This window comes from Platalea leucorodia (genome assembly GCF_965183815.1).
Source record: "Platalea leucorodia genome assembly, chromosome: 20".
NCBI lineage: Eukaryota > Metazoa > Chordata > Aves > Pelecaniformes > Threskiornithidae > Platalea > Platalea leucorodia.
Genome location: NC_138842.1, coordinates 6300204 through 6322151, shown reverse-complemented (window position 1 = coordinate 6322151; position 21948 = coordinate 6300204). Strand labels below are relative to the sequence as shown.

Below are 21948 nucleotides of genomic sequence, written 5' to 3'. Positions count from 1 at the left end.
TCATGTGGAGCTGAAGTACATGGTAGAATATATGTCAAGCAAAGTAGGTCACTTCTAATTGAGTTTAGACGCAATGAAAGTATGACATGGAGCTAGAAGACCTAAGCCCAAATGTCCAGGGATGTTTTTGCAGAAAGGCTGGAGGCAGTTAACTGTCTCTTTTAGCTGGAGGTCAGCTCTGCAATCAGGCAGATTAACAGGATAAGTACTTCAACTAGGAATAGTGTGTCTGGAGCAAGTGGTATCTGAAAAATGTCCAAGATTAAGTAAATTGGAACCAATCCAACCAGAACACTAGAAATTGGTGAAAGGCTGAAACTTGGGGAGAGCTTAGTTTTCTGCCAAACACAGCTGTCTTCAGGGAGATGGCACACTACAATAGTAGCATACTGAGTGAGAGAGCTTGGAAAACAAGGCATTAAGAAACTACTATGTGACTGGGAATGCTTCTAGCCCCTCTCTAAATGGCTCAGTATTTTGCAGTCTGTAAAATAACTTGTTGCTCAGTATCATAACTGAGACTGCGCAATGGCTTGATGGTTGATGCAGTCTTCTGACCAGCTCCGGTCTGTTGGACATGACTTAGAAGTTGTCCTTTCCCACATGATACTGGTTCCTTCTTTAACCTTCAAGCATGTGATGTGGGGGTGAAAAAAAGCCTCTGGCCTAGAAATATCCCCGTCTCTCTTCAGGAACTCTATTTTCCTGGCATCTGGAGAACATAATGGAGTGGAGAAGAGAGTCATCCTTTATTTGGATAAAGGAATGGGTGAAAGAGGTGCCACTAGTGAATAGATTTTCTTTTTCCATCTACAAGTAGAAGACGACCTCTCTGGTGTGTAATAGTGCTATTGTTTGACTCCTAAGTAGGAAGACTGTTATTTTGGTATTTCTGTGCTGCTACAGGCACTGATGCTTTGAGGTACCCAAGCTAGCTCTGTTTCTGCATAGCACGGTTACAACATAGAGCTTACCTCCTTAACGTAGTCGCTAAGACTACAAGCAGGGAAGAAGCAGTCCTGGGCTGCAGTCTGTACTGCTGGGATTTGATGCCAGTCCAATGCTAGTTTCTTGTGAAGCGTGTAACCCAAAATGCTCCCAGTGCTGCTGCGTCCTCTCTGCTAGGCAGTGGTCCTCCTGTCTTCTATTTCTGGAAATCTCTTGCATGTTGACTAAATCCAAAGCAGACAATATCTCTTCTCCTCCTCTCCAGCTTTCCCTCTCCAGTCATACCCTGATGGACTAGAGCACTCTGCTCTATGAATGATCAGGCAGAGAAGGGACTTGGGGTACCAATTTGTAGTTCAAATTGGATAATTACTCAGCACAATATAGTTGAGTGCCCTAACCGTCAAGCTTTTGTATGTAAGTTATTACCATTTTAGAAAAAACCTGCAGATGTTTTGACCTTCCCTTGGGAGCTGGGCCTCTTATTATCAGTTAGACGTTCTCTGAGCAAACCTCCTGTGTTGGGACCCTCCGGAGACTTGGAAAGACACTCAGCTTACATGATGCAAGGCAGTAGTAGTTTTATGTGCTCTTGTAAGGAATTTTCAAACCCAAGAGCAAAGGAGCCTGATGAGGGTTTTGGCTCCAATTATGCTGTTACTTAATAGGTAAGATTTGAATACTGGTTTGGGGCATTTTCTGTGAGTGTATTTCCTTTGGGGGGTTTGCCTTGGAAATAACCTGCCCACCTCAAAGAGGTTACACGAAGTTAGTCATTGTGGAAAAGGTCTTGGCAAACACAGACCTTGCTGATAAGTACCCTGTGATGGATGTGGTCTGAATGCTGGGTAAATACACGAAAGGCGGTCCCAAACGAGACAAGTTTTCGAGGCTGGGATACGTCTTGGATTGCAATAGGTACTATTTCTGTTTTGTTCAGAGTGCTAAGCCACATCTGTCTTTTCTAAAAGAAATGTTTGGTTTTGTGGTCCTTTGTAGGCGTAACCTGACGAAGTTATCCCTGATATTCAGCCATATGCTGGCAGAACTCAAAGGTATTTTCCCAAGTGGCCTTTTCCAGGGAGACACATTCCGGATCACCAAGGCAGATGCTGCAGAATTTTGGAGAAAGGCTTTTGGTGAAAAGTAAGTTTCTAACTGTGCTTAAAAATAGAGATGTGGGAACGAATTGCACACAGCGCTGTATATTTTTAAAAATTCTGTTTTGCAATTCAGAAGGATCTTTGACAGGTTAAAATCAATGACGGGAGAGACCTACTAGTCATTTGGTCCACTCTCTGGGGTGAGATACAGGATTGCTCCTACATTATATTTCGTAGTTCTTTGTCCTGTCTTGTTTTAAATATGTCAAGTGATGGGTCACTTTCCCTAGGAGACTCTTGTATTGTCACAGAGTTTCCCTCGATTATTCAGCTTGACTTTACCTCTCCTTAATTTATTTCCTTAACTTGTAAGTAAGGTCCACGAATTATGCAAAATAATCTGCTTTCTTCTTCCAAAGGTTACCATACCCCCAATATTAGTTGTCCTTTAGCTAAGCCATTATATTAAATTCTTTTCATCTTCCCTCCAATTAATCTTTCCAATCACCTAGTCACCTTTCTTCTGGCTTCTCTGAACTTTTGTCAGTTTGCATAATGGCTTTGCTAAGATAGAATGAAGGAGAAAGTGAAGTGCAATGTATATTTGCATGTAAACTGTTGAAATGTCAGTTTTAATTTTCCTATCTAATAAAACGCTGACTAAATGAACTGTAGAGGTGTCCACAGCAACGTTTGAGGATTAAAGTTAATAGAATTGGGTACTGCTTCCTAACTAAGGTAACTAAGGTACTTCATATAAAGAGTTTAATTAGTAGCTGTCAGAACAAAAAGCAGCGGTATATTTACTCATGAATAACACAGTTGCCTGAAGCTGGGCATGTTCTTTCTATGTTTCTATTCCACTTGATATTCTAAAAGAAGAAAAATATTCCTTTAAACAGGAGCCTCTGTTTTGGCTTCTGATTTTCTTACTTCTCCGGCTAATGCCTCTTTAGAAAATTGTTTGCAGCTTTTTTATTTTTTTTAAACTGTCTAGACCTCTACTAAAAGACTTACTGTTAAATTCTTCTCTGCCAGCTGCAACATTATGATATTCCTATCAAGTGACGGTGTTATATACAGCCCAGGGTACGTACTAGTGTTGGCATGTGAAGACTGCAGAAAAAGGGAAAGGAGAAAGAGCTGGACTTCAGATTCCAAAATTTTGCGTATGCAGAGAAAATTGTCTAAAGTTCATTTGGCTGCTGATTTCCTGCAGTATGAATGAATCCTGTGCTTGCATAACATGAATAAATCTCTTGTGACTAATATTTTCCTCTCTTCCATTATCATGAGGTGCATACTCACAAAAAAAATGTATAAGGTATGTACAAGGTCTTCAGACGTACCACGTTTACAGATGGCTTGGTTTTCCCCAGGACTATTGTTCCTTGGAAAAGCTTCCGTCAAGCCTTGCATGAGGTGCATCCAATCAGCTCAGGGCTGGAAGCCATGGCCCTGAAGTCAACGATTGACTTGACGTGCAATGACTACATTTCAGTATTTGAATTTGATATCTTCACACGACTTTTTCAGGTAAGAATTGAGGAATGTGAATCGCTTGAAACGTGTCTCGGTGCTTCAGGTTAGACTCTCTTCCCAGCACAAACTATATTTTACACACTAAAATGACATTATTCATGCTGTAAGGGATTTGGTCATTTTGCCCTTCATCCGCTAAACAGCTCTAGTAATACTTAGGACCCTGTATTGCAGGAAAAGTGTGGATACTTCTGGTTGTAGGAGAAAAAACTGTCTAAATATATACTGCAACTGTCAGGCACATTCAGTATCCTCCCATGAATCAGTTTTTCCCTTTCAAAGGTCACTTTTAGACTGAAGTTCTGACACAACTTCTGTAAGCCAGGAAATGTGAAGCTTAGTTTATCAGTCTGTGTTTCCTTGTCCTTTTCTTTCTTGTCAGATTTATTTTCCATGGGGGGGGGTGTTCAGGATGGAGTACAAGCATGGAAATCTGGACTTCCTAGCTTTTGAACTGACACAGCCAGAATGGTGTGGGCATGTCTGTGTTCTGTGCAGGAGAAATATCTGTATTACTGAAGTGATATGAATAGTAGGTAAAATTCTAAACCACAGTCTTTAATAGTGCTAAACTCAAAAACACAGCTTCTGATGGTGCAATTGAGTATTTACAAGAACAAACACTTACTTCTTTGGCTCTGACTTGCCTTTTCCCATGTGATAGGGTGGGTTGTAATTAAGATATGTCTAGATGAAAAATTCCCATGTTCGGTGTTGCAATGTAGCTGATCTCATTCAGTACTTTTTCCAACTATAGTACATAAAGAGCAAGTTAATTGTTGCTGCAGTTTCCAAGAGATGCAGAGTTCTTGGGGAGAGCTAATATCTTCTTTTAGACAAGTTGAGAAATTTGGAAAAATTGGATGAGATTTAGACACCCAAGTCCTTTGCAGGATTGAGAGCTTTCAAACTGCTTTTATGACTTTTTGTGCATCATTTTAAGGAATATTTAACATGTATGTGCTGGTTTATTTATTCAAATCTTAGACTAGCCAGTAATCCTTGCCACACCCAAGTGAGGTTAGGTGGTTAAGGAATAGTCACAAGCATCTTACACACAGTGAAACTGCGACAGGGAGGGGAGGTCACTTCCCTGCGGCCGTATAGGAAGTCAGTGTTGGAGATCAGACTAGTCATGGTTTCTGGTCCTGTGCATAATCTTATTAAACTCCTGTCTTTATCCCTGTCTCAAGAATGAGTCATTTTCTCTGCAGAAGCAGCACAAATTGGTAGCTATTCTTGAGCTGTCTTTTTGTGACCTCAGCGACTTCTCCCTTGGCATTTATTAAAGGAGTTTTGATTAAGGTCTGTCTTAGGTGATGTTTTTATCACCAGTGAGAGAGAAACTCAAATGCTAAGGCTGCTGCATGAGAATGTAGGTGTTAGTTCCTCTACTGGATTTCTGGTGGGATAAGAAACCTACTTCTTAAACTGAAGAACTGATCCCTTTGATTAAGGAATATTATATGTGCTGACACCTTTTAAAAGCTCATGGTTAATATAATTCTTTGTTGTTTCTATAGCCATGGTCCTCTTTGCTCAGGAACTGGAATAGCCTAGCGGTGACTCATCCTGGTTATATGGCATTCCTAACCTATGACGAGGTGAAAGCCCGGCTTCAGAAATTCATTCACAAACCTGGCAGGTTAGTGCTTGGCAGCAGTGGCTTTTTTGGTCGGTCTTCCTAACATTGCCGATTACTGCGCTGACTGAGGAGATTGGTTTTATTTTGTCTTTGTCCTCCTTCCTCAGAAATTTAAACTGTGAAAAACCCTAGCTTGCCCTGTATTTGGCGATGATCCTCCGTGTGGTGACTTACCTCCTGCTCACCCTCGCAATAGTCACAACAGCTCCCTCTGGCACGAGCAGAACGCGGAGGCAGACGCTGCCAGAGCGAGCCTAAATGGTGGGCTGTTTAGGACCACGAGTAAGGGAATGTATCTGTAGGTCCCATAAGTTTCTGGTGTATATGCATAAAACCAGGAGAGCTGAGCGGATTGTAGCCCCGAGGAGCAGTGTGTACGTATGAAGCCAGCTTCAGACAGACAAGGCAGCTGACCAGTGTTTGCGCTGGCAGCAAGCAGCAGGGTAGGCAGAGGAGGCAGCAAGGTAATGCTGCAGGCTGGGCGGGCTTCGCAGGCTGTGGGGTGCAACATGTGCTTCTGGGGGGGCTGCGGACCTGAGCAGTTTTGGGCTGCCCTACCTGGGCCCAGTGCAACAGGGCTAACAGATTGCTTTTTATGCAGGGAGGGCTAAGTGTTTATTTCTGGAGGTTGTTACTATACTGTTAGTTCTGTGCTGGTTTTAAAAATGGAAACCTTGTGTTTGTTGGTTTTGTTGTTGTTTGGATTTTTTTAGAAGTTAATTTGAAACAAACGATTTTAAGGATGCTGACTTTTCTTGCTCTGGATTCTGGGTTTAATTTCACCTGGTGGCCCGTGTTTGGATGCTTTTCTCACTTCGTATCAGATGGCAAGGTTCTCCTTTGATCTACCTGGGGGTAAATTGAGGAAAGCTGGTATAAATCATCAAGTTGTTCCTACTCGTTTTTCTTTGCTGTCTTGAGATAGCCAGACAAAGGCTGCCTACTTGACATTTAATCTTTCCTGTCTGTTCCAGTCCAAACTGAAGTTTCTTTTCCTTTCTGCTTTTTTAGTTATATTTTCCGATTGAGTTGTACACGACTCGGTCAGTGGGCCATTGGCTATGTCACTGCAGATGGGAACATTCTTCAGACAATCCCCCACAACAAACCTCTTTTTCAAGCACTGATTGATGGCTTCAGGGAAGGCTTGTAAGTAATTTATCAAAATTAAGTTTTTTGCCCTTTTGACCTTTTTCACTGTGAGTTTGTTTTATAAATCTTAATCCTGCGGTGAGGTCTTTAAGTCAGTCGAATGGTAAAATGTACCCTCTGGGTTCATCACGCATTATCTACTTCACAGGAGAGGCAGCATGTTGCAGAGGTCAAGCAATCACTATTGACATCACTGAGCCCCTTTTGGACATCTGTCAGCTCTTCCTTTTTATTTAGACCTTGATTCAGCAAAACAGTTCAATCATGTGAACAGTCCCATTGATGTCAATGGAATAATTTTGTAACACGTAACTGTTTTGCCACTTGAGAATACTCAGACAGCTATCTTTTGCACTGGAGAGCGGTACTGTCCTTTGCAATAGCAGACAATAAGTGTGCCTCAGTGTTTCCCTTGTCATAGATTCTCTTCCAGTCGAGTCCTTAATTTGAGCCACTGCAACTGATATTATGGTGTTAGTTTTCTTACTCTGGCTATTACAGATTCACTATAGGGTGATTTAAGAAGAGTAGTCTGGGACCATAACATCCTGTTTAAAATAATAATTGCTGCCAGGAAGAAAAACAACCTGCTTTTTATTTTTAAGAATGACATCCTTGATTTTTCTCCAATAGTAAAATTCTTCCAAAACTTCTTTTGAATTCAGAATACCTTGAATATCCACCCCTCGCTTCTCACCCTCATTCTTTCTTTCCTCCTTCATCCCCAAAAGAAACCTTATATGTATGTTCATATGTGTGTGTGCCTGTGTACGTATGCGTGTGTGTACAGGCACGTATAGAGAGAGATATCTTTTTTTCCCCCCAACTGCTTAGTTATTTATTTCCCGATGGCCGGAATCAGAATCCTGACTTGACTGGCTTGTGTGAGCCCACACCTCAGGACCACATTAAAGTTACACAGGTGAGCAAAGTATTCTATCCCATCAAACTCGCTTGCTTTCTTCCTAATTTCTAGCCTTCTTAGCTGTTCATACAATGCTGTCGTACTCGGTATCCCCAAGGGAACGGGCAGAGGTGATTGCACAGGTTAGGTAAAGCTTTATGCAGGGCTGGCAGATTTTAAGATTTTTTTTGTAGAATGTTCTGCCAAATATTCATTCTTTTGTGCCATCCAGCATGTCTTGAGCCCTGCTTTCCTAGGCTGTTCTTGGGACACCTCAATGAAAACTTGGGATAACTTGAAGTCCACTTTTTTCAGAGCTTGACAGATTTATCTAGTACATAAAATTATAGTGAAATCTTTGCAGAGTTCTGTTCTCCTTTGCACTGTGTTCTTGTGTTTGGAATTTATTTATTCCTGCAAATCTTGTGTTGCATTTCTTGTAGCTATGACTGTTGTATCAATCATGTCTATCTTTCCCCAAGGAACAATATGAATTGTATTGCGAGATGGGCTCCACGTTTCAGCTGTGTAAAATATGTGCTGAAAATGACAAGGATGTGAAGATTGAACCATGTGGCCATCTGATGTGCACGTCCTGTCTCACTGCGTGGCAGGTGAGGCATTGCCTCTTGCTAATCTCTCTGAGTGAAGCTAGTTGCTCTTTTACAGAAGCGGTATATTCTCTTCTCAAAACTGTTCAGTTTCCTTCAGGTATGGAGATAAGATAGCATAACAGAGGACATAAGCTCATAGTTCGATAATATCAGTGCATCAGTGCCAGCTTCACCAGCACAGGGAGAGGCTGGTTAGATGCCTGATCTCTTAATCTAGGAACAGGCAAGAAGTGTGAGGACTTGCTAAAAAGCTGGTTTTCTACTTCAGAGAGAAAATACTCCATATTTGTAGCACAGTTTGCCTTTCTGTCTTCCTCACAGTGGAAAGGCACCTGCCAAAAAGCAGGTTTAAACCTCTCTGTATATTAACTATGCGTTTCATTTCTGCATCATAGTGGCTGGTGTAACAGATCTCTTCTCTTCCCTGAAGGAATCGGAAGGCCAGGGTTGTCCTTTTTGCCGCTGTGAAATCAAAGGCACAGAGCCAATTGTAGTAGACCCATTCGACCCGAGAGGAGGAGGAGGATTATCACGGCAAGGGGCAGAAGGAACTCCCTCACCCAATTATGATGACGATGATGACGACAGAGCTGATGATTCCCTCTTCATGATGAAAGAACTCGCTGGTACCAAAGTAAGATCACCAGAGCGTGTGCTGGTAGATGTGGCAGTACGTGCAAAGACTGTGTGTTTTCCATCAGTTTTCTGTGGTCTTAGTGATTTGTGTGTGTGAGGGTTGCCAAACCTTATAACAGGAAAGATTTTACTCTGTATGGAAGATGGGGGGTTAGGTTCAGTTTTGTCAGTTCAGTTCACGCTGTCAGTTCTTTTAAGCAATGGTGATCACGCTTTGAAATCTTTGATCTTGTGTGTGTTGCCTTGAAAGAATCCTTAGATGGGTGAAAAGGCTGGCTTGACCTATTGGAATGTAAGATCTAGGTTTATAACACTTCTCTGCATGCTTAGCAATGTTGCTTTTGATTTATTAGCCATAGTTCACCCATATCAGCAAAAATTCGTCCATTTTCCCCAGTGGTGAATACAGCCAACCAGACGGAGTTTTCCCAAGGTCCTGATGACTAACTGGGTAGAGGGCAGGCTATTTTGCTGAGGAAGTCAATTTGACTGTCATCTTTTTATATGGTGTCTGATAAATTTGTATAATAAAGGTGTGGTAACTCTCTGCCATTAGTGCTACTTCCTTCCAGGAGATGTGCATAAGACAGGCATTCTTTATGGATCCCTGCACTTTTTTTCCTAAAAGCGCATTGTCGCTCTTGGACATCTGCACTCTGGTATTGTTTTACTGCATAGGGAAGTGGGTTTGAGTTTTTAATAGTTGAATTCACTAAAATAAGCTGCCTTTCCTGGTCAGAAAGAATCCTCTACGCTGGTTTACCTACGATCATATTTCTCTCTGGCTGCCACCCTGTGAAATAGTGTACTAAACAGTAAACTGTGTTCCTGGAGGTAGTTTTTGTATGCACAGCTTGGGGAAGCAAAGCAATTTCCTCCGTGTGACATCCCGTTGTGGTTTGCAGTGGGCTAGTACTCTGTATTTGTTGGCATTAGTGAGTTCAAACCTGTGTAAAGCTTTTCAAAGTTAGAAAGCGCTAGCCTTGCTTGTAAAATAACATTTATGCAAAAGAGAACAACAGGTGCTGTTACAATTTGTTAGGTTGAAAGACGGCTTTCCGGGGACAAAAATGGAGGTTTTGGTGCACGCTAGTGATTGCTGCAACAGCCATGACACTGTAGTCAAGGCAGTTTGCACAGCGGTGCCTGCAGTGCTAAGTAGGATGCGCAGCAGATCATGCCCTCTTGTGTCGAAAAGCAAAGCAGCTTGCTTCTGCTGCGGGCCCAGCAAGGCAGGTTTGGTACCCCAGCCAAACAGCTTGTCTTGTGCCATTGCTAACGTGCATTTCTAGTTGTGTGCCACAGCTAAGCCCACTAGTGATCTTCAAGGCTTGCTGCAAGTCAAATGCTGTTGTGCTGTGAAATTGCCTGCATTTACTGGTGTATGATGGTTATTAATGTAGTAATTTGTTACCGTTAGCGATATTGAAGCCAGTACAAGTCACAGAGCTCGAAAGCCTCTCTAGAGAAAAAGAGTTCTGCTGGATTTTGTCATTTGTTGATTTTCCCGTTCTTTTCTTTTTCAGGTCGAGCGTCCTCCTTCTCCGTTCTCAGTAGCTCCACAGGCCACCCTTCCTCCCGTGCCACCGCGACTGGATCTTTTGCAGCAGCGAGTGTCCAATCCACCTGGGGCTTCCAGTCCTGGGACCACTTCAAAGGTCAAATGCGCTGTTTGCCCTTTCAGCTGTGATTTTGGTGGGGTGGGCAGGAAGAAGAGTGTTCTGGTGAACCCTCCATGTTCTCTGTGACATCCCTGAGTACTTTCACACACGACTTTCTTCTTCCTTTTCTGTAGTCCCGTTAGGCCACTTTCCTTCTGTTCCCCACAAAAGCTTAGTATGTCCTGAAAGCAAATGCTTCCTTCTGGAATCCATGGTAGGAGAGTCCCTTTTTGCTGTTGAAAGGGCCTGTCTTTTCTTCACATTTGTCCATGCAATTGCTAGAAAGAAGCTGGTCCTAAGCTGAAGTACCTGCTCACGTAGGATGACTGGTGTCCTCCTGTTGAACTACCATGTTATTGTTATTACCAATATCTTTACTGGTTTTCAGCCTCAGCCATTGCTGCCTATGCCCTTTGGAAACGCATTTATGGGCTTTTGTTTTGTTCTAGCTAGCAGGCTAGATGTGAGAAGGTGTCATATTCCTGTCCAAACTTTCCTTTTCTTCACAAATTTTTCCATCGAGCATTTTTTCCGATAGAAAACTAAGGAAGGAATGAGATGTGCATGACTGGGAGAGAGTAACTGGTTTTCTGATTGATGGGCAGAAGGCAGTAGTGTGATCTTGCTGGCGTTGGGTCAGTGGCTGTTGAGATATGGCAGCATTTCTTCAGCTGGTTTGGATGAAGTCATGAAATTATGCTTGAAAGTTCAAGCAGAAGAAAATATCCAGTTCTATGAATATTCATAGCTGACTGATGAATGTTAACGGGTATAAATAACCCACAATTAAATCTTTTTTTTTAAATCATGGGTATCCTTTGTTTGGAATCCAGTCTAATACTGCCGTAAGCTTTTTTTTTTTACTTCAAGAAAAATAATCTGGGGTGTTTAGGGCCTAGCTGTAGCTGCACGTAGTTACTGTGTTATCTTTTCAAGCCTGTAGAGAAGGTGTCTCTGGAGGGTTAACTTGTGGAGATGTGGAGAGTTATCTCCACATCCTCTGAGATAATTTCTTGTAAAAATAGATAAAGCAAAAACCAAAACTCACCCTTCTGTCACCCGCCTCCCTCCTTTTTATGTTTTGTGGCTAGACTCCTTTTTTTAAGCAATGTTTTACATTCCTCTGCCTTCCAGGCTGCACCTGGTACTCTTCACAAGGATAAACCTTTGCCGATCCCACCCACGCTCCGAGATCTCCCGCCACCACCGCCTCCGGACAGGCCACATTCCATTGGGACTGAAGGTCGACCTCAGAGACGTCCCCTGCCCTGCACGCCAGGAGACTGTCCTTCGAGAGACAAACCCCCCCCTGTGCCCTCCAGCCGTCAGGCGGATCTGTGGCCATCCAGGCCCATTCCAAAAGCCCCGTCCGTAGCTCTCGGCCCTGGTGACCCTTGGGCTGGGAGAGAACTGTCCAACAGACACTCGCTTCCCTTTTCCTTGCCCTCGCAGATGGAGTCCAGGGCTGACAGCCATCGGCTTGGGAGCACGCTCAGCCTGGACAACCCAGCGGTGAGTAGGCCTTATTGGAGGTAAAGGTAATTCGTGAGAAATTAAGTCTTCCAAGGTGCCCTCTTCTAGTTTACGTCTGAATAGGGCGATCTTATGCCAAGGGAGAGAGGGAAAGGAACTAGGGAATGCCAGGCAAGGGGGAATAACGGGAGGACTTGTTAGGGAAGTGCTTTCGTGCCTCTTGGCAGCACGGCTGAAATCCCGGTGTGAGCAGCCACGAGACACAATTTCACGATCACCCTTCACCTTTCAATTTTGTAAAACTGAGGAGGTTTTGTATAGGGAGCTGGTATACTGAAAAAATGGAACTTACTCTTCTCAGTTTTCGGTCCTGTAAAACCTGCACACAGTGGCTGTGATTAGTTTAACACAGTAAAATCTGAGTTAAATTTGGATCTGTTACTATTACCGATGTCATGATGTGTAATTTAGTAGTCCAACATATTGTTTTCTAAAAGAAATCCCGGGCAGTTTTTCTTTCTTTGACTCCATTCCCCTAATTTTTCCTTTTAAAACCTCCAGCTTTCTCAAATTGAAAGCAAGTACATTTTTAGCCAGATTGGCTAAGAAAATGACACTTGCACGGTTGTCATTCTGTCTCCATAACATTTTGGCCTTTTGGCCTGTTTCAGCTGAATTTGCCAAAGCCATTGGAGTCTCAAAAGATACGAAGTTCCTGAAGTTTTTGTGTAAACAGACAGTTGGCTACAGGAGAAAAACCCTGCTTGTGCCCTCACTGAGGGAAAACTGTCACAGACCTACTGGATTTCTAAGGTGTCAGTAAATGCTTTGGAATAATGAAGATGCTTCATTCCCCCAGAGGATGTGTTGAATGACCGGCTGACTGCTTTGCAACTGCACTGGTATATGTGATGTTTCTGATTCCTGCTTTGAAATTTTTTCTTTCAGAGCTTGAACAGCGGTCCGTCAACAACCCCAGAGTGTGAACACCCCAAAATTAAACCCTCCTCATCTGCCAATGCGATCTACTCCTTAGCTGCCAGGTCTGTTGTTTTCTAGCAAAAGTGCTCTTCTCTAACTTAGAGAATGGTAATCATAGGGCTCTCTCCATGCTGGTGCCAGGGACAGAATTTGACACAGCTCTGTCAGCCTTAGTTTCAATCTCTGACAGATTCAAAATACACAATTTAGAGAAAGCAGATGAAATCGGCATCCCAAAGATCTGTGGATAGCGGTGGTATTTACCCTTGGCTGTGGCAATAGGAAACGGGCTACCGTTGCCATTAGCTCTTTTATGAATTCACTTCTGAGTTGGTCTTTACGTGAAGTAGGTGATGTATAATGTGTACGATATTGTCAGCTTCCTTTTGCATGATGACCTTGTGCCAGCATGACCTGGCAGCTGGGCTGCTGAGAATCCTGAAAGCCAGGTTATTTCTTTAGACAGAATCACTATAAGATGACTGCTGCTTACGTCCGCTGTGGATTTTAAAGGCCACTTTGATATTAATTAGATTTGGGGTAAATGTGTTTCTGATGTTTATATCTTGTTTCTTTTGCCTCCAGACCACTGCCTGTACCAAAACTGCCTCCCGGGGAACAGTCTGAAAGCGACGAAGACACTGAATACATGTCGCCTTCCTCTCTGCCTGTGGTGCCTCCAGGTCCTGCTGTACAAAAACCAGAGATCAAAACGCCTTTGGAAATGACTCAGAGCTTACGGTGAGATTCTGTTTGTGTGCACTGTGCTTCCTCCTCAAAGCTCTGGGAAAGCATATTTGTTTACTAGGGTGGAGATTTTGCTTGCTTGTTTTGCTGACTTTCCCCGGTGATACTCACCAGATCTAGACTAACATAGCTAACTGTAAATGAAATGTGACTACTGCTCTTTTGCAGAATCCTTATACAGTATTAAAGGAGTCAGATAACCACTCCCACGCCTTTCTGCCGGTAACCTTTTGAGAGCAGTAGCAGCTGAAATTCAAAATTGTATTAAAAGGTTGTGTTCTGGTGGTATCAATTAAAGTCTTTTAAGCTGATACGCTGTATTGCAATAGACATTACTAGAACATTTTCTGGAACAAATATTCTTTCACAGAACAGTGGTGATTTCACTTTGAAGCAGGGATCTGTGCAAAATCACACTCACAGAGACGAGATGGTGGTGGTGGTTGACCACTGTCACTTGTCTGAAGGGAAATACGTGTTCTCTCCCTCAGAGTTTTAGACTGCAACCAGCAGACAGATGGCTGTATGTATGAAGCAATGTACAACATTCACTCCCAAGCAGCACCCTCAGCTTTCGAGACTGTCAGCGCTTCTGGTGAGTGGGTGTGCTAAAAAAAAACAACTGAGAAACTGAGGTACAATGCATTGGTCCCAGTCCCAGTCGGAACAGCATTTTAGGTTAAATTAAACGTTACTTGCTTTCGCTGTTAAAATAGCTAGGATGTATGTGGAAACATCTGAGTCTGTGTACTGCAGGCTGCATGTGGGGATCTTGTTGAGAAGCCTAGTTGGAATGCACTGTGAAAATACTCAACAGTTGTTAAAAAAATTGCTGTTTTGAAGATGATTTTTTTTTTCTCTGGGCATCAGTTCTCAGCCCACATCTATCATAAGTATTTTTAATCTAATACTACCTTCTGGAAAGAGCTTCCATTGAACATGGGGTTTTGGCAGCAGAACCTTAGTTCTGTGTCCTGTCAATGTTTGTGGACTACAGGGGAACAGAGTCTGCTTTGAGAGACAGAGGCTCTGTTCAGTCCCAGAGCTCAGAATGTGCCTCTTATTCTAGATGAAGGGGATCTGGCAGCAGCCACTGCCAGCAACGGGCCTGAAGAGTCAGAAAATGAAGAAGATGGTTATGACATCCCTAAACCACCACTGCCGGTTGCTATTGCTCGTCGCACACTGTCTGATATCTCCAATGCCACGCCTGCCTTCAGCCGAATGTCTTTGGAAAACGACCCTGTAACAGGTTAGAGTACACCCATGCTCTTCATGTTGTAGTGGGTACTGATGGCTTGCTATGCATGTTTGAAACTTCTGTCACCGACTCGAGGTTTTGTATGTAAGCTGTAAAATCAGGTTTACAAGGCAGAATTACACTGGTTCTTAGGTGTTCGGTTTGGTTTACAACTTGGAATGCACTGCCTTGGTCATTTAATCACTGAGCTAGCAAATCACGTTTAAATCACAGTGAGGAAAACCTTTTCTCAGCTTAAAGGATGTTCCTGAAGCCACCGTTTCCTACAGGGCATGGCATACCTTTTGTACCAGGGCGTACCAGGGCATGAAACAGAACTTCAGAACATGACTGCTCATCACTGTTTCAAGTAAAAGATGACACGGCCGGCCTTGCACAGCTTCTGTCCAGCTCAGTCTTGGCTGCGTTTGTTGCCAGCAGATGGCACAAGTGTACTGTTGGATGCTGTCGGCTCCTTTGAGCCCGGACCCGGTGGCTCAGCAAAGTCAGCTTTTTGCCCTGGGGAGTAGAGGACATCTTGTCCTTCTGGCTGCAAGGCACATTCTCTGAGGGGAAAACCAAAGCCTCGTCTCTCCAAGAGCCTTTCTGAATAATGCTTGACTTATTCCCTACAAATGCCCAGCAGCTCTGAAGGAAGCTCTGAAACTCTTCCTGTTGGGGGGCTTTCAGCATGCCTGAACGCCCGGGGGATTTGCCAAGGAGGAGGAGTGAGTTTCTTGCTCCTTCCGGAGGCAGATGGGAGGCAGAGCCTCCTGTACGCACGACCGCTTGCCCCAGCGAGTCTTCTGTTCACGTGCTTCACCTCTTCCCCTTCCCTGGGCTTGCCCTTCTTCAGCACAGGGAAGAGCTTACTGGTGCAGAGAAATTTATTAGCTTTTGTCACTCCTCCCTGCTCCCTGCCTCACTTTTTCAGTCTGTCACTGTGTCTGTAGAGTGTGGCTGACAGGGGTAAGAAGGGGCAGAGAGAGCTCACGTCCTGCTCCCCGATGAAGCACTGAGCTTAATCATTGACCCTTCTTTGTTTCTACAGCCCTGGAGTAACAGTGCCGTTGCCCTGCTTTGTAGTGTTAGGGGATCTGCTCATGAAAAACGCTGTGGAAATGCTGAGTGTTACTGCTCTGGGAAGCATATGCAGTTTTCTGAAACACTGGGTATTTGCTACGGCTGAAGCCTGGTGTTAAGCAAGCCTGACTAGTATGGGATACATTCTGGCAGATTTATGTTCTCATGCATTGTGCCCTACAGTTTAGTTTCTTAATCATTTACCAAAAAAAGCTGTGCTAGTAGTTGCCCTTTCAAATTGACCCACGGTCTCTGAAATTTGATCCAGTTCAAGCTGAAACAGCTATTTCAAAAGACAATTTGGGGGAGAGAAGTGGGTAGTCCTTTTTCTCAAATGTACAAAAAGCTTTTTATGTGTAAGAAGCTTGTACTTTGAAGATTAGGGAGTTGAATTGCATTGTGGTTGGTGAGGAAGCTTCAATGAATTTGTTTCCTGAAGAGCCTTCTCTATCTTAGTGCTTTTGGTACAAGTTTTTCAGAACGCTCCGCGATGACTGCTTCTTTTCTGACCAGTGCTGCAGTGCCCACCCTTAAAAAGGGATTGTTTGGACATTCTTAGTCTTACGGATTTGTCTGTTGTACACCAGTTCTACTGCTAGAAAACTCTAGCTGGAGTGCCTTGAGGAGTTTCTCCAGAAGACAAATAAAACTTTCTTTAAGGTGATGTCAAATATTCATGCAGAAAAGTTTCTTGTGATTTGCAAAGTAGGAAAAAATACTTTCTGCAATGATACAGGAGGTTAGAACTCAAAAATTATCAGATGTTGGATTAACACGTTAAGCAATGTGTTGCAGTGTTTGCTGTCTTGTTTGGTTTGTTGGCGAGACTTTTTTCTCCCCAGGAGTAGCGCATGATGTGGCTACTGGCAAGTAACACATCTGACTGACTAAGAGGAAAGGCAGAACCAGCTAGCTTACTGGTCTGCTGTAGCAGCCAGACATGAGGTGGGGTGAGCTTCAGCAGGAGCTCTTGTAGGTGGCCCTGGCCTGCTGCTGGGCTGGCAGAGGAAGAGGAGCAAAGCCTTCGGAGAACGTAATTCAGTTGCTGGCGCAATTGTGGTGGATGAGTTGTAACCGATAGATGTTGTTTTGTGCGTATACTCCCTCAGCACACTGCAATGTGGACAACAGTTCTGTGAGGAGAGATCGGCATCTGGACAGTTAAACTGGGGGTTGCTGTCTGATTCTAAAAGGAAATGGGAGGTTTGGTAAAATTGGATATACCCTGTGTCATTTTTTCCTAGCAGGTCTCTGATTCTTATTCTAAGGCTGATATCTGAGCTCTGCTCGCACGCGCTCATATATCCCTTGTCAACTTTTTCTATTTATGTGGTCTTATCTTAATAAATGAGCCTGATGTGGCCTCCTAGTTAAAAAAATGTCCAGAGGTGGTTTTGCCCGAGAGGGGAAGCTGAGCTGATCCATACTGTTGTGTGAGAGGCTAGGCTGGTTGGAGAAAGTGGCGTAGCTTTCAGTGGCATGTTTTTGAAGTGCCATTTATCAGTCTAATGCCATTCCCGCTTTGTTCCAAGCAAGAATCACGTGTCCTTTTTTGAAGTGATGCATTTGTTTCTCCTTCCAGGTTTTTCAGATGGCTCTCAAGTTCCAGAAAGGCCGCCAAAGCCGCTACCACGGAGAATAAATTCTGAGCGGAAAGCAGGGAGCTGCCAAACAGGCGGAGCCAGCAGTGGGACCAGTGCGTCGCTGCAACTCTCCAGCGAGATCGAGAATCTAATGAGCCAAGGCTACTCATATCAGGACATTCAGAAAGCACTGGTCATTGCACATAACAATATTGAAATGGCCAAGAATATTCTCCGGGAGTTTGTTTCCATTTCCTCCCCTGCGCACGTGGCCACATAGCACATTACCTCCACGCCCACAACTTCTGTGGACCAACTGCCTGGGCAGCCGTAGCCCAGCCACGCACCAAAGGGGAAGGGGGTTCCTTTAGAGACTTCGTGCTGAGGTCAGTCCTGCCTCTTAAGAGATCAGTTATCAGGTTTTTGTGGTTCCAGATTTCAAAGCAGTGGAATGAAATGGAGCAGAGTGGTGTTTTATACAGTGTATGTCTTGGAGTCCTTTACCCCTACCTCTTGTTTGAGAGAACAGATTTATTTCCAGGGTGTTGGTAGAGAAAAGTATCGCAACAAGGGATCCCCGAGCTGATGCCCTGGAGGCTGGGGGGAGTGTTTTGTGCTGTGAATTCTAAGTGAATGCTCTGAGAAACAAAGTCTCGAGGTCGGTGTGGTGTGTCCTGTGGTTCATGGTACTAGGTTTGGATCTGTTCACTGCTGTGTGTCTGGCTCAGGCTTTTTAGAGCAGCTGGGAGGTCACTTTCTGCTGGGAATAAATAGGAGACCTTGGAAGAATCTTGCGATTGCTTCCTGTTTGCCATGGCGTTTCCCTCTTGCCTGTAATAATAGCATTTATTGCTTACGATTCAAGTCCTCCCTTTCTGCCTGGAGATAGCATGACTAGCTTCTGTCAGGCATTTTGATCTTGACAGTGCTGAGAGTTGGATTTCTCTCGTATGTGTTCCATTGCGGGCAGCACTGGCAGCACCAGATTCCAGGCAGCTAGACGTGCTGAACAGTTTTGCGTGTTTTTGAGGGGTGGGAGAGGGCGGGAAGAATTTGAGTGAGAGCAAAGAACTGGCTGCTGCTTCTCTTTTTTTAGCCTTGAGCATTTTGTGCTTCGGTGCTCAAACTTGACTGTGGCCCTGCTGGGCTTAAGCAGCCGTCACTGGACACTCCCATGCGCTCTTTCTCTAGGAATGTTGCACCTGGTAAATATGATGTTTTATTTATCTTAATTGCATGGTGGCTGTCGCAGACTAGTGGCCTTCACACACATTCCATCCTCTTCAGAGAGCTTTTGCGGGAGCCAGCTGTCTTTGTGCCAGGTTGTTTTGTGGAATTGGTAGATGCAGCTGATGTATTCATTGGTATCTTACCTGCTTTGCGGTAAAAGAAATGCAGCAGTTCTCTGCATGGCTATCAAAACAACATGGGGGCTCTTCTTTCCATTTCCATTACTCTAAGGTATTGCCAGAGCTTTTGTTAAAACAGGTCTGGGAAACTTCTGTATTTGTGAAACGATCACACGGCTTTAAAAGTCAGTACTCAGCAGTTACTTTGAAAAAACCTGACTTGCATACTCAGCTACTTAACTCTGTTCATATATGCTTGATGTGCGAGAAGCGTATGGTTCCTTTTGAGAGGATTTAAATGAAGCAGGGATACACAGATCACACAGCCTGAACAAGTGCTCTGTGTACACTGGGAGGCTGTTAGCCTTTTGAAGCATGTCTGGCATTACTTGCATCTCTCTAAGGGCAGCAGTAGTCACTAGGCAAAGGGTTGCAACTTGAAATATTGTTGGAGTGATTATGGCAGTTGGATGGAGTTTAGCCTTTTAAAGAGTCTAGTAGCTGGGCCCAGATCGCAGAGAAATGGCTTGCAATTGGCGGCAAGGACTTAACAAGTATTAGCAAAGGGAACTAAGCATAAAATGTTTGTTTTATGTAGAGTTTTGGTTTCTCTCTACATCTACAGCTTTATAAATTGATGCGGGGGGTTCCAGGCGGTTTAAAGGCATGGACGGTCTCTCTTTACTCCCCTCCTTTCTGCAGTAAAGAGAACGTTCTCTGAAGCCGTAAGGAGATCTCCCGCAACGCTTGCGGGCCGTCACCACCGTTGCTGTTTTGGGGCCAGGGCTGAAACTTGCCAATGCATCACAGTGATGAGATTCACGTCGGTGGGCATGGGGCTCTGCAGTGGGGCAGAGCGGGGCCAGGCGCAGCCAGGAGCAGGGCCTGCCCTTGGCGAAGGTGCCGGGTTACAGAGAAGGTGGTGCCAGCGCGTGTTGCGCTCGGGGAAGGAGAGCTGTTCTTTTCCCTCTGCCCGCTCGCGCAACAGTCAGCGGCATCGTGACCCAGTCCCGCTCTTCCTGCGCGAAGTGCTCTGCCAGCTACGCGGGGCAGCCTTGGCCGCTGTGTCTGCGGGAGCTGCTGGAGAAGCAAGCCCAGCACTTGTGCTGCTGAGACAGGAACACGGGGCAGCTCTGGTGGCTCTCGGTAGAGCCGCATGCTACACTTGTGAGCCTGAGCAGCCAGTCCTGGCGTATGAGAGTTATATCCTGGCTTTGTCCCGGAGAACCAAGTAAAAACCCTTTTGTGAGGAGCACTACGGTTTTATGTCCCTCTTTTTCATATTCTCGCCAGTGCTGCCACTAGCTCCGCGCTGGGTTTGGAGGCACTTCATTTCTGACTTGCTGTGTAAACCCAGTGCAAGTGTGTTCAAGTGTGGCGTGACTTGCCGCTGCCCAGGGTGCGTAAGAGCCAAGTCCAGCCAGCTAGAAGCCTGAACTCTTGTCTTGCACAGTGTGTGTGATCAGAGTAGTGATGCCCTGTCCCATACAAGCCCTTTCTTACAGGCTTGTTGGAATGCTAAATTAAATCATGCCTAGCAGAGCTATTGCAAGCCTGTCTTTGGGGTTTATGTCCCAAGAGCCGTTCCTATGGGTATTGTTCCAGGTATTAGAGATTAGGGAGAGCGATCTTTGTGGCATGTATCACTAATTTTTCTGCATGTGTCCTTTCTGTGCACTATTTGTGTCTCAAACTGATTTAAGAAACTTAAGTCTTGGCTTTTCTTCCTTAGACATGTAAACATTTGCTAGTACCACTGAAGTGCAGCAGAGTCCTGACCATGTCTTATGGCTGTGCTCTGCGAAGTCAATCCAGGCACTGTACAGTGTATTTTTCTTGTTCTTTCAGAAAGGTAAGCCTAAGATTGATTCATCTTTTTTTCCCTTTACCTCCTTGATCTTTATTCTTAAGAAGTTAACTTTCTGATGCTACTTTAAAAAGAAAAAAAAAACCCAAATGTCTAGTGCCTTTCTTAAGGGAATGCTGCATCGCTAGGCTGGATCTGAGTGTCCACCCCTCTGTGAAAATGAAGAGCCCGAACTAGACAAGCTGTAAAGACGCCTTTGAGCGCGAGACTGCTTTGAAAGGGGTGAAAAGAAGGGGCAAGAAAGATGGGCAATTGTCACTTCAACTATGACACTGTGTTTTGTAGCATTTCAACTGTGGAGGTTTCCTACTTTTCTGTTACTACCAGTGACTTGTCTGGACTGGTGCTGTACTAAGCTTGGTGTGAAGACAGTAGAATCGTAGGACAGGATTGGTTTTGCTTGTAACAAAATAAGAGTTCTGCTCATAAAAAATGCTGGGTTTCCCCCTGCCTGTCAACCTGGCACAGAGCAAGCAGAAGACGCTTTGTACAGTGAGACCTGAGGCACAAAGTGTATGGGACCAGCGCGAGTCCCTGCACAGCGAGCAGCAGGGAGCTGTGGAAAGCGGGGGAGCATCGGCTGCTCTGAACGGGCGTTGTGGCTGACTTGGTGCGTTCAGTGCCGCCGCAGCTGAACGGGAATCTGCGGTGAGACGTATCCTGCTGGGGCTGGGGTAGATCTCGTCTGCCGCACTGCCCTTGTGTGTCTGTCTCTGCATGCGCTGCCGCTTGAGGTGTGGAGTGTCTCTGCTGGCAACCAGCGGACTTGCTTTCACCATAAACAGCTTTTCTGCATGCCCTTCACTGAGCCCTTATCTTGGGGGAGCAAGAGAGGCTCGGAGTACAGCATGTTGCATCCTGCACTAGACCGATTACATTACTGTAGCTAATCCTGAGGCGGGGTCATTACTGTAAATGGTTTTTTCAGTTGAGCAAGAAAAAATGCAACTCCCAGGGCACTTTCTTAAAGGTGCCACTTTAAAAATTAGTGGGGAATAAGGACACTTATTTTTAAAGTTCCTAATAGAAATCTGTTTTGAAATTTCTGGTGGGGGAGGAAAAGTTGTTCTTCCTCTTGAATGAAAAATACCAATTTGTATAATATCAGTGTTAAAAATGTTGAGATTTTCACAAAATATTTTAAAAAAGTATAATAGTGTCATTAATATAAAAATATAATAGCAGTATTTAATCCTTTCAGATCTGTAAAGAATAAGGAAAAACAGAAGGTAAATATTCTTACAGAGAGTAGCTGAGCTTTAAGGTTCACATGGTTTAAAGTCCTCATTTTGTTTGCAAATGCATTGTTAATGTTTAGAGGTTATACTAATGTTATTTATTAATTGTTTCCATTCTTGTATGCTGCCCACTAAGAGCTTCTTGTTTGGGATTTCATTCACCTGTGTCAGTAAAAAGAAAA

General features: G+C 44.3%; 1 protein-coding gene across 1 annotated transcript in view; it reads left to right on the top strand.

Moving 5' to 3' along the window:
* The window catches only part of CBL (Cbl proto-oncogene), a 44891-nt gene extending 22943 nt beyond the window's left edge, over positions 1 to 21948 (top strand). The window contains exons 3-16 of the mRNA XM_082330510.1: positions 1948 to 2094; positions 3431 to 3587; positions 5117 to 5238; positions 6250 to 6387; positions 7225 to 7312; positions 7777 to 7908; positions 8339 to 8542; positions 10071 to 10202; positions 11340 to 11717; positions 12627 to 12721; positions 13245 to 13400; positions 13898 to 14001; positions 14476 to 14658; positions 17312 to 21948. Coding sequence (XP_082186636.1) covers positions 1948 to 2094; positions 3431 to 3587; positions 5117 to 5238; positions 6250 to 6387; positions 7225 to 7312; positions 7777 to 7908; positions 8339 to 8542; positions 10071 to 10202; positions 11340 to 11717; positions 12627 to 12721; positions 13245 to 13400; positions 13898 to 14001; positions 14476 to 14658; positions 17312 to 17592 — 2317 coding nt within the window. The 3' untranslated portion in view covers positions 17593 to 21948. The remainder of the gene's footprint in view (positions 1 to 1947; positions 2095 to 3430; positions 3588 to 5116; positions 5239 to 6249; positions 6388 to 7224; positions 7313 to 7776; positions 7909 to 8338; positions 8543 to 10070; positions 10203 to 11339; positions 11718 to 12626; positions 12722 to 13244; positions 13401 to 13897; positions 14002 to 14475; positions 14659 to 17311) is intronic.